The sequence below is a fragment of the Oncorhynchus keta genome, chromosome 35 (assembly GCF_023373465.1).
Source record: "Oncorhynchus keta strain PuntledgeMale-10-30-2019 chromosome 35, Oket_V2, whole genome shotgun sequence".
Lineage (NCBI taxonomy): Eukaryota > Metazoa > Chordata > Actinopteri > Salmoniformes > Salmonidae > Oncorhynchus > Oncorhynchus keta.
The window spans coordinates 8,579,936-8,591,843 of NC_068455.1; the positions used below are offsets into that span (position 1 = coordinate 8,579,936).

Here is an 11,908-nt window from a genome sequence, read left to right on the forward strand (position 1 = left end):
AAAACACAGGTTTTCAAGTCCGGAGACCGAAGTGGCCAAAATGATGATTTTGTTGTCAATGAACCAGTTCTTTGTGAATGTTTTGTGCTTTTGGGTTTATTGTCCTGCTGGAAGATCCACGTGTGACCAAGTTTCAGCCTCCTGGCAAAAGGCATCTAGATTTTGGCAAAAAAAAAAAATGGTACTGGTACTTGTTAAAGTTCACGATGCCGTTGACCTTTATCAAGAGACCAGTGGAAACAAAATAGCCTTTTAACATCAAAGATCCACCACCATATTGTACAGTGGGAATGAGGCATATACAGTTTCTTCTTTTGTTACACCAAACCCACCACTGGCGTGCATGGATTGAAGACGTGGATGTTGATTAAGGCAGCCCCCCTCCCGCACCTCTCTGATTCAGAGAGGGTTAAATGAGGAAGACACATTTCGGTTGAATGCATAATGCATACAGTTGTACAACTTATTAGGTCTCCCACCTTTCCCTTTCCTTCAAGAGCTCTATTTTCATGTCATACAACAAATGTTGGCATTGTTACTTAGAACCGACGCTAGGGATGATAATGGACAATACCACATGGAACATTAATGAGCCTGATCTTATTCCACTAATTGGTATTTTGACCAATCAGATCAGCTCTCATGCCAATAATTAGAGGGGGGATCAGAACTGGGCTGCCTGTGTAAACGCAGCCATATAATCCTCAAACTCTGCTGTGCCTCCTATATAAAACAGATATAATCCGATATAAACTGATAGGAAACGATAGGCTCACATTGACCTGGGTACAGTTTCCCAATAGCAATAATGGAACTTAAGGCTTACAAATGTTTTTAACGATGCATCTTTCCTAGAGCTGTGGCGGTCATGACATTTTGTTAGCCGGTTATTGTCATGCAAAAGTCTGCCGGGCCTCACCGTTAATTAACATAAACATTAACATAAACACGTTTAGCTCCAGGCCTCCACACATACAAGCCACTGATGGTGACCTTTGGTGACCTTTGGTGACCTTTGGTGACCTTTGGAACATCTAAATTTAAAATAAATTTAAAAAAAATCTAAATAAATCAAAGTAATATAGCCTACAACATCACAATCAATCCATTATTTAATTTAGGCAGCTCAAAAGAAAGATTATGAAGAAAATGTATTTCAGAAAAACGGTATGAGTTGGCCTACTGCATGTTACCTGGCTATGAGCCATTCTACGGGCCGTAAGGGCTTGTTCATTTCGCAGACAAGATGTGCTTTATTTTTATATCGTATGATATTTTAGTAATAGGAATATAATTGAACTTAACTGGAGAAAATACAAAATAATATTTTTCCTATTCCGGAGCGAGTACACATATGAAGTGGCTCAGGGGAGGGCAACAGAACATAATGACGATGTTCCGTTTAGATTACGAGCGTTTTCGTTAAGTGCAACGTTATTAACGATGGGTTTTGGAGATGTAACAATGCTCCTACGAAGGTTCTAGCAGTGAACTTAGTCTTAAGATGGTTTTGGGAAACCAGTACTTTGGCCCCAGTCATTCAAAAGGTATCCGACCCTGTATGGGGATCTAGGTGATGAGTTGGACAGTAGAGGGCAGTAGAGGGCTTGTCCTGATGGTTTAGGGTCAGTGCTGGTCTAGGGTTTAGGGTTTAGGGTCAGTGCTGGTTTAGGGTATAGGGGTCAGTGTTGGTTTAGGGTTTAGGGTATAGGGGTCAGTGCTGGTTTAGGGTTTAGGGTATAGGGGTCAGTGGTGGTCTAGGGTTTAGGGTTTAGGGTTTAGGGTCAGTGCTGGTTTAGGGTTTAGGGTTTAGGGTCAGTGCTGGTATAGGGGTCAGTGCTGGTTTAGGGTTTAGGGTATAGGGGTCAGTGCTGGTCTAGGGTTTAGGGTTTAGGGTTTAGGGTCAGTGCTGGTTTAGGGTTTAGGGTCAGTGCTGGTATAGGGGTCAGTGCTAGTTTAGGGTTTAGGGTATAGGGGTCAGTGCTGGTTTAGGGTTTAGGGTATAGGGGTCAGTGCTGGTCTAGGGTTTAGGGTTTAGGGTTTAGGGTCAGTGCTGGTATAGGGGTCAGTGCTGGTTTAGGGTTTAGGGTATAGGGGTCAGTGCTGGTTTAGGGTTTAGGGTATAGGGGTCAGTGCTGGTTTAGGGTTTAGGGTCAGTGCTGGTTTAGGGTTTAGGGTATAGAGTCAGTGCTGGTCTAGGGTTTAGGGTTTAGGGTCAGTGCTGGTGTAGGATTTAGGGTTTAGGTTCAGTGCCGGTCTAGGGTGTAGGGTTTAGGGTCAGTGCCGGTCTAGGGTTTAGGGTCAGTGCCGGTCTAGGGTGTAGGGTTTAGGGTCAGTGCTGGTTTAGGGTCAATGCTGGTCTAGGGTTAAGGGTTTAGGGTCAGTGCTGGTCTAGGGTTAAGGGTTTAGGGTCAGTGCTGGTTTAGGGTCAATGCTGGTCTAGGGTTAAGGGTTTAGGGTCAGTGCTGGTCTAGGGTTTAGGGTCAGTGCTGGTCTAGGGTTTAGGGTTTAGGGTCAGTGCAGCTCCTCCTGATGTGTCTTCATGGCGATGTGTCTTCATGGCGATGTGTCTTCATGGTGATGTGTCTTCATGGCGATGTGTCTTCATGTGAGCATTACGACTCTTCACTTTAGAGAACACCCTGAAAGGAGAGGAGGAGAGATGAGAACGCAGTGCAGGCAGGCAGGCAGGCAAGCAGGCAGGCGAGAAGTTGCCGGATGGATAGATAGACAGAAGGTATCTCTCTTACTTGGCACACGCCCTACAGGGGTATGGAGGGGTAGGCTGTGTGTGGAGCTTGGCGCTGGGGGCAGAGTTGCTCGGTCTGGGACTGGAGCTGAATAGAGAGGACATCCTCAGACAGACCGGCCCATAAAAGTGAGCCTTGCTGGGCCTCTCTACCTCTCCCAGGGCTGGGCTACAGCAAGCAGAACCAACCTGGAGCCGGGGACAGGAGGAGCCACTGTGGATCGGTTGGCAGGCATTCTGTGTCGAAATGGTGTGGAGCCCCATCTTACCATTCATGATGGGCTGAGATGGATAGACCTACAGAGAGAACAGGTTACAATAGTACTGACAGCTAGTCTGGTAGGTTCTCTCCATACCTTGTCTGGCTTCTGGCTCTCTCTTTCAATTCAACTCAAATGAGCTTTACTGGCATGGGAAAAGTGTTTACATTGCCTAAGGAAGTGAAATAGACAATAAACAAAAGTGAGAAGACACAAAACAACAGTTTTTTTAATTAGAAATGAACAGTAAATATTGCACTCTCTCTGCCTCTGTTTCTCTCCACAGAGACACTCACCTGCCCACCTGCCCACCTGGTCCTTCTGTGGTCCTTCTGTGGCTCAGTTGGTAGAGCATGGCGCTTGTAACGCCAGGGTAGTGGGTTCGATTCCCGGGACCACCCATACGTAGAATGTATGCACACATGACTGTAAGTTGCTTTGGATAAAAGCGTCAGCTAAATGGCATATATTATTATTATTATTATTATCATTGTTGTCCCCGCTGTCCCCGCTGACGAGGGAGACGATGTGATTGGCTGTGGGCCTAGAGCAGGAGAGAACGACTGCCCCCTCTCAGTGAAGCCACAAAGTTCAAGGCCGACCACGGTACTGTAGGCATTGTTTGTAGAAAACAAGACCCCCCCCCCCCCATTATAGTAATCTCCTTGGTCTCCGTGGGGGGGACTTGGCGGGGGGGTCTGAGGGTACTCTCATTTGGGGGGCGTCTAAAGCTAATTTTTTGTATTTCTACACAATCTAAAATGACCCATGACCCTTCTAACAGTCATCAAGCCAGGTAAGTGATAGATAAGACTGAACGAGATCAATGATAATTCACTCATCAATATTGTGTTACACCTTTAACTTAATAGCCTAACAAATGAACAACTCTTACAAATGAATTACAAAGACTTTGCTTTTTTTGAGTGTCTTTAAGACATCCTCAATATGGAATTTCAGCCCGAGCCGCCTGCACGCCTGACCCCCACCAGTCTAGTCAATAACTCTCCGCAACAACTTCCCATCTTTTTTTTTTTTTTTTTTGTCTGAAGGGAAATGTTTGAAAAACAATAGTTTGAACAAAAACAGATATACACCTCCTACACATGAACACACAGAAGCAGTACATCCTCCATGTAATTCATATCATAGGCCTAATAGTACCTAGTGGCGAGGGGTCCACGGCCCTGCAGCGCCACAACCCACCACACTCAGCTTTAGGATCTTAGGGAAACATTCCTTATTGGTTTCAGGTGTCTTAGGGAAAGGCCAGCGTGACAACCAGCAGTACAACAGACCCCCAGGACCAGGACCGAGCAACCCAGCAGTACAACAGACCCCCAGGGCCAGGACTGAGCAACCCAGCAGTACAACAGACCCCCAGGACCAGGACTGAGCAACCCAGCAGTACAACAGACCCCCAGGACCAGGACCGAGCAACCCAGCAGTACAACAGACCCCCAGGGCCAGGACTGAGCAACCCAGCAGTACAACAGACCCCCAGGACCAGGACTGAGCAACCCAGCAGTACAACAGACCCCCAGGACCAGGACCGAGCAACCCAGCAGTACAACAGACCCCCAGGGCCAGGACTGAGCAACCCAGAAGTACAACAGACCCCCAGGGCCAGGACCGAGCAACCCAGCAGTACAACAGACCCCCAGGGCCAGGACTGAGCAACCCAGCAGTACAACAGACCCCCAGGACCAGGACTGAGCAACCCAGCAGTACAACAGACCCCCAGGGCCAGGACTGAGCAACCCAGCAGTACAACAGACCCCCAGGGCCAGGACCGAGCAACCCAGCAGTACAACAGACCCCCAGGACCAGAGTGACAACCAGAAGTACAACAGACCCCCAGGGCCAGGACTGAGCAACCCAGCAGTACAACAGACCCCCAGGACCAGGACTGAGCAACCCAGAAGTACAACAGACCCCCAGGGCCAGAGTGACAACCAGCAGTACAACAGACCCCCAGGGCCAGGACTGAGCAACCCAGCAGTACAACAGACCCCCAGGACCAGGACTGAGCAACCCAGCAGTACAACAGACCCCCAGGGCCAGGACCGAGCAACCCAGCAGTACAACAGACCCCCAGGGCCAGGACCGAGCAACCCAGCAGTACAACAGACCCCCAGTACCAGAGTGACAACCAGAAGTACAACAGACCCCCAGGGCCAGGACTGAGCAACCCAGCAGTACAACAGACCCCCAGGACCAGGACCGAGCAACCCAGCAGTACAACAGACCCCCAGGGCCAGGACTGAGCAACCCAGCAGTACAACAGACCCCCAGGGCCAGGACTGAGCAACCCAGCAGTACAACAGACCCCCAGGGCCAGGACTGAGCAACCCAGAAGTACAACAGACCCCCAGGGCCAGGACTGAGCAACCCAGCAGTACAACAGACCCCCAGGGCCAGGACTGAGCAACCCAGAAGTACAACAGACCCCCAGGGCCAGGACCGAGCAACCCAGCAGTACAACAGACCCCCAGGGCCAGAGTGACAACCAGCAGTACAACAGACCCCCAGGACCAGGAGCAACCCAGCAGTACAACAGACCCCCAGGGCCAGGACCGAGCAACCCAGCAGTACAACAGACCCCCAGGGCCAGGACCGAGCAACCCAGCAGTACAACAGACCCCCAGGGCCAGGACCGAGCAACCCAGCAGTACAACAGACCCCCAGGGCCAGGACTGAGCAACCCAGCAGTACAACAGACCCCCAGGGCCAGGACCGAGCAACCCAGCAGTACAACAGACCCCCAGGGCCAGGACCGAGCAACCCAGCAGTACAACAGACCCCCAGGGCCAGGACCGAGCAACCCAGCAGTACAACAGACCCCCAGGGCCAGGACTGAGCAACCCAGCAGTACAACAGACCCCCAGGGCCAGGACTGAGCAACCCAGAAGTACAACAGACCCCCAGGGCCAGGACTGAGCAACCCAGCAGTACAACAGACCCCCAGGGCCAGGACTGAGCAACCCAGAAGTACAACAGACCCCCAGGGCCAGGACCGAGCAACCCAGCAGTAGAACAGACCCCCAGGGCCAGAGTGACAACCAGCAGTACAACAGACCCCCAGGACCGAGCAACCCAGCAGTACAACAGACCCCCAGGACCGAGCAACCCAGCAGTACAACAGACCCCCAGGGCCAGGACCGAGCAACCCAGAAGTACAACAGACCCCCAGGGCTAGGACCGAGCAACCCAGCAGTACAACAGACCCCCAGGGCCAGGACTGAGCAACCCAGCAGTACAACAGACCCCCAGGGCCAGGACCGAGCAACCCAGCAGTACAACAGACCCCCAGGGCCAGGACCCCAGAGCAACCCAGCAGTACAACAGACCCCCAGGGCCAGGACCGAGCAACCCAGCAGTACAACAGACCCCCAGGGCCAGGACTGAGCAACCCAGCAGTACAACAGACCCCCAGGGCCAGGACTGAGCAACCCAGAGTACAACAGACCCCCAGGGCCAGGACTGAGCAACCCAGCAGTACAACAGACCCCCAGGGCCAGGACCGAGCAACCCAGCAGTACAACAGACCCCCAGGACCGAGCAACCCAGCAGTACAACAGACCCCCAGGGCCAGGACCGAGCAACCCAGAAGTACAACAGACCCCCAGGGCTAGGCACCCAGAGTACAACCCCCCAGCAGTACAACAGACCCCCAGGGCCAGGACTGAGCAACCCAGAGTACAACAGACCCCCAGGGCCAGGACTGAGCAACCCAGCAGTACAACAGACCCCCAGGGCCAGGACCGAGCAACCCAGCAGTACAACAGACCCCCAGGGCCAGGACCGAGCAACCCAGCAGTACAACAGACCCCCAGGGCCAGGACTGAGCAACCCAGCAGTACAACAGACCCCCAGGGCCAGGACTGAGCAACCCAGAAGTACAACAGACCCCCAGGGCCAGGACTGAGCAACCCAGCAGTACAACAGACCCCAGGGCCAGAGTGACAACCAGCAGTACAACAGACCCCCAGGACCGAGCAACAAAGCAGTACAACAGACCCCCAGGACCGAGCAACCCAGCAGTACAACAGACCCCCAGGGCCAGGACCGAGCAACCCAGCAGTACAACAGACCCCCAGGGCCAGGACTGAGCAACCCAGAAGTACAACAGACCCCCAGGGCCAGGACCGAACAACCCAGCAGTACAACAGACCCCCAGGGCCAGGACCGAGCAACCCAGCAGTACAACAGACCCCCAGGGCCAGGACCGAGCAACAAGCAGTACAACAGACCCCCAGGGCCAGGACTGAGCAACCCAGAAGTACAACAGACCCCCAGGACCAGGACTGAGCAACCCAGCAGTACAACAGACCCCCAGGGCCAGGACCGAGCAACCCAGCAGTACAACAGACCCCCAGGGCCAGGACCGAGCAACCCAGCAGTACAACAGACCCCCAGTACCAGAGTGACAACCAGAAGTACAACAGACCCCCAGGGCCAGGACCGAGCAACCCAGCAGTACAACAGACCCCCAGGGCCAGGACCGACAACCCAGCAGTACAACAGACCCCCAGGACCGCAACAGACCCCAGGACAGCAGACCCCCAGGGCCAGGACAGCAACCCAGCAGTACAACAGACCCCCAGGGCCAGGACTGAGCAACCCAGCAGTACAACAGACCCCCAGGGCCAGGACTGAGCAACCCAGAAGTACAACAGACCCCCAGGGCCAGGACTGAGCAACCCAGCAGTACAACAGACCCCCAGGGCCAGGACTGAGCAACCCAGAAGTACAACAGACCCCCAGGGCCAGGACCAGACCCCCAGCAACCCAGCAGTAGAACAGACCCCAGGGCCAGAGTGACAACCAGCAGTACAACAGACCCCCAGGACCGAGCAACCCAGCAGTACAACAGACCCCCAGGACCGAGCAACCCAGCAGTACAACAGACCCCCAGGGCCAGGACCGAGCAACCCAGCAGTACAACAGACCCCCAGGGCCAGGACTGAGCAACCCAGAAGTACAACAGACCCCCAGGGCCAGGACCGAGCAACCCAGCAGTACAACAGACCCCCAGGGCCAGGACCGAGCAACCCAGCAGTACAACAGACCCCCAGGGCCAGGACCGAGCAACCCAGCAGTACAACAGACCCCCAGGGCCAGGACTGAGCAACCCAGAAGTACAACAGACCCCCAGGGCCAGGACCGAGCAACCCAGGGCCAGTACAACAGACCCCCCCAGGGCCAGGACCGAGCAACCCAGCAGTACAACAGACCCCCAGGGCCAGGACCGAGCAACCCAGCAGTACAACAGACCCCCAGGGCCAGGACTGAGCAACCCAGCAGTACAACAGACCCCCAGGGCCAGGACCGAGCAACCCAGAAGTACAACAGACCCCCAGGGCCAGGACCGAGCAACCCAGCAGTACAACAGACCCCCAGGGCCAGGACCGAGCAACCCAGCAGTACAACAGACCCCCAGGGCCAGGACTGAGCAACCCAGCAGTACAACAGATTCCCAGGGCCAGGACTGCAACCCAGCAGTACAACAGACCCCCAGGGCCAGGACTGAGCAACCCAGAAGTACAACAGACCCCCAGGGCCAGGACCGAGCAACCCAGCAGTAGAACAGACCCCCAGGGCCAGAGTGACAACCAGCAGTACAACAGACCCCCAGGACCGAGCAACCCAGCAGTACAACAGACCCCCAGGACCGAGCAACCCAGCAGTACAACAGACCCCCAGGGCCAGGACCGAGCAACCCAGAAGTACAACAGACCCCCAGGGCTAGGACCGAGCAACCCAGCAGTACAACAGACCCCCAGGGCCAGGACTGAGCAACCCAGAAGTACAACAGACCCCCAGGGCCAGGACCGAGCAACCCAGCAGTACAACAGACCCCCAGGGCCAGGACCGAGCAACCCAGCAGTACAACAGACCCCCAGGGCCAGGACCGAGCAACCCAGCAGTACAACAGACCCCCAGGGCCAGGACTGAGCAACCCAGCAGTACAACAGACCCCCAGGGCCAGGACTGGGCCAACCCAGAAGTACAACAGACCCCCAGGGCCAGGACTGAGCAACCCAGCAGTACAACAGACCCCCAGGGCCAGGACTGAGCAACCCAGAAGTACAACAGACCCCCAGGGCCAGGACCGAGCAACCCAGCAGTACAACAGACCCCCAGGGCCAGGAGTGACAACCAGCAGTACAACAGACCCCCAGGACCGAGCAACCCAGCAGTACAACAGACCCCCAGGACCGAGCAACCCAGCAGTACAACAGACCCCCAGGGCCAGGAGTGACAACCAGCAGTACAACAGACCCCCAGGGCCAGGACTGAGCAACCCAGCAGTACAACAGACCCCCAGGACCAGGACCGAGCAACCCAGCAGTACAACAGACCCCCAGGGCCAGGACCGAGCAACCCAGCAGTACAACAGACCCCCAGGGCCAGGACCGAGCAACCCAGCAGTACAACAGACCCCCAGGGCCAGGACCGAGCAACCCAGCAGTACAACAGACCCCCAGGGCCAGGACCGAGCAACCCAGCAGTACAACAGACCCCCAGGGCCAGGACCGAGCAACCCAGCAGTACAACAGACCCCCAGGGCCAGGACCGAGCAACCCAGCAGTAGAACAGACCCCCAGGACCGAGCAACCCAGCAGTACAACAGATTCCCAGGACCGAGCAACCCAGCAGTACAACAGACCCCCAGGGCCAGAGTGACAACCAGCAGTACAACAGACCCCCAGGGCCAGGACTGAGCAACCCAGCAGTACAACAGACCCCCAGGACCAGGACTGAGCAACCCAGCAGTACAACAGACCCCCAGGGCCAGGACCGAGCAACCCAGCAGTACAACAGACCCCCAGGGCCAGGACCGAGCAACCCAGCAGTACAACAGACCCCCAGGGCCAGGACCGAGCAACCCAGCAGTACAACAGACCCCCAGGGCCAGGACCGAGCAACCCAGCAGTACAACAGACCCCCAGGGCCAGGACTGAGCAACCCAGCAGTACAACAGACCCCCAGGGCCAGGACCGAGCAACCCAGCAGTAGAACAGACCCCCAGGACCAAGCAACCCAGCAGTACAACAGACCCCCAGGACCGAGCAACCCAGCAGTACAACAGACCCCCAGGGCCAGGACCGAGCAACCCAGCAGTACAACAGACCCCCAGGGCCAGGACTGAGCAACCCAGAAGTACAACAGACCCCCAGGGCCCGGACCGAGCAACCCAGCAGTACAGACCCCCACAGACCCCCAACAGACCCCCAGGCCAGGACTGAGCAACCCAGCAGTACAACAGACCCCCAGGGCCAGGACCGAGCAACCCAGCAGTACAACAGACCCCCAGGGCCAGGACCGAGCAACCCAGCAGTACAACAGACCCCCAGGGCCAGGACCGAGCAACCCAGCAGTACAACAGACCCCCAGGGCCAGGACTGAGCAACCCAGCAGGTAGAGATTGCCTAAATAGGTATCTCCTCTAGCGTCTCCCAAATCTTTTCTCACATTTTTGTTTTACATATTGGGAAAAGCCTCTATCAACCATTGATACAGTTTTAGAGGTGTGTCAGACGGCCTTACAATAGTTTACAACGTTGAAGCTTCTTGCTTGGCCAGTGTTTACTGCACAGGGAGAATAAAGGGTTGTATCTATGGAAGGTCCCTGGTTGCCTGGCCCTGATGAGACCCCTGTCACCATCTGATCCTGCTCAGATGAGGCATGACGAAGAAACACCTTGGTGTACATTTATACATTATATTAGCCAAGAATAGAATCAATGGTTCAATAATTGAAATCCCCATTATTCCCAGATCCCAGACTGTAGCCCACCCATCAACTCAAGATGGAACTTTGTATTCCTTCACTGGTTGTTATAATATACTGCAAAATGCACCTGAGCTATGTAGACTGGTCTTCCCTGGCTGTCTGACCCTGCTGGGACACCTGTCACCTGTCATCTGATCCTGCTAAGAGACATAATGAGCACAGTGTTGTGTGTTGACTGTGCACCATGACAGTGAAGCCTGTAGAGCTGTTACTACCGTGTCAGTGTGAAAACTAGGGAATTAGCTAGGGAAACTAACATTACATTGCTGGCTAGCTCAGTGCTGCCCATTGCTATACTGACTAATAAAAACTAACATTAAGCTGAAGAAATGTCCAAATATATTGGTCTTCAATCGTTTGGCCACTGTTTTCATCGTTTGATTCAAGTCTAGTGTTATTGAGGTAAAAAATAATAGCTAAAGTTAGTGAGCTAGCTAGCTAACATTAGCCAACGTTTGGATAGCTCTAGATAATGGTACTATGGTACATCATCAAATGTACTTCTGTTGAAATGGGACAAAACAAAGGCTACAAAATATTTCCATACACACAACAGCCTTAAGGTACTGCTACCTGACAGATAGCTAGAGGCTAGCTAGAGCTGAACTTGCTGTGGTAGCTACTAGGTGGTGAGGCTAGGCAACAACATTTCCACCCCGCTGATCCTCAACACTGGGGCCCCACAAGGGTGCGTTCTGAGCCCTCTCCTGTACTCCCTGTTCACCCACGACTGCGTGGCCACGCACGCCTCCAACTCAATCATCAAGTTTGCGGACGACACAACAGTGGTAGGCTTGATTACCAACAACGACGAGACGGCCTACAGGGAGGAGGTGAGGGCCCTCGGAGTGTGGTGTCAGGAAAATAACCTCACTCTCAACGTCAACAAAACTAAGGAGATGATTGTGGACTTCGGGAAACAGCAGAGGGAACACCCCCCTATCCACATCGATGGAACAGTAGTGGAGAGGGTAGTAAGTTTTAAGTTCCTCTGCGTACACATCACAGACAAACTGAATTGGTCCACCCACACAGACAGCATTGTGAAGAAGGCGCAGCAGCGCCTCTTCAACCTCAGGAGGCTGAAGAAATTCGGCT

At 54.3% G+C, this 11,908-nt stretch overlaps 1 protein-coding gene across 1 annotated transcript in view; it reads right to left on the reverse strand.

Moving 5' to 3' along the window:
* Positions 1 to 379: 379 nt before the first annotated feature.
* Positions 380 to 11,908, reverse strand: part of LOC118378007 (putative uncharacterized protein DDB_G0291608) — a 38,826-nt gene continuing 27,297 nt past the window's right edge. Inside the window, exons 10-11 of the mRNA XM_052496237.1 lie at positions 2,751 to 3,046; positions 380 to 2,642 (exon numbers count right to left, since the gene is read on the reverse strand). Of these exons, the coding sequence (XP_052352197.1) occupies positions 2,573 to 2,642; positions 2,751 to 3,046 (366 nt within the window). The 3' untranslated portion in view covers positions 380 to 2,572. The remainder of the gene's footprint in view (positions 2,643 to 2,750; positions 3,047 to 11,908) is intronic.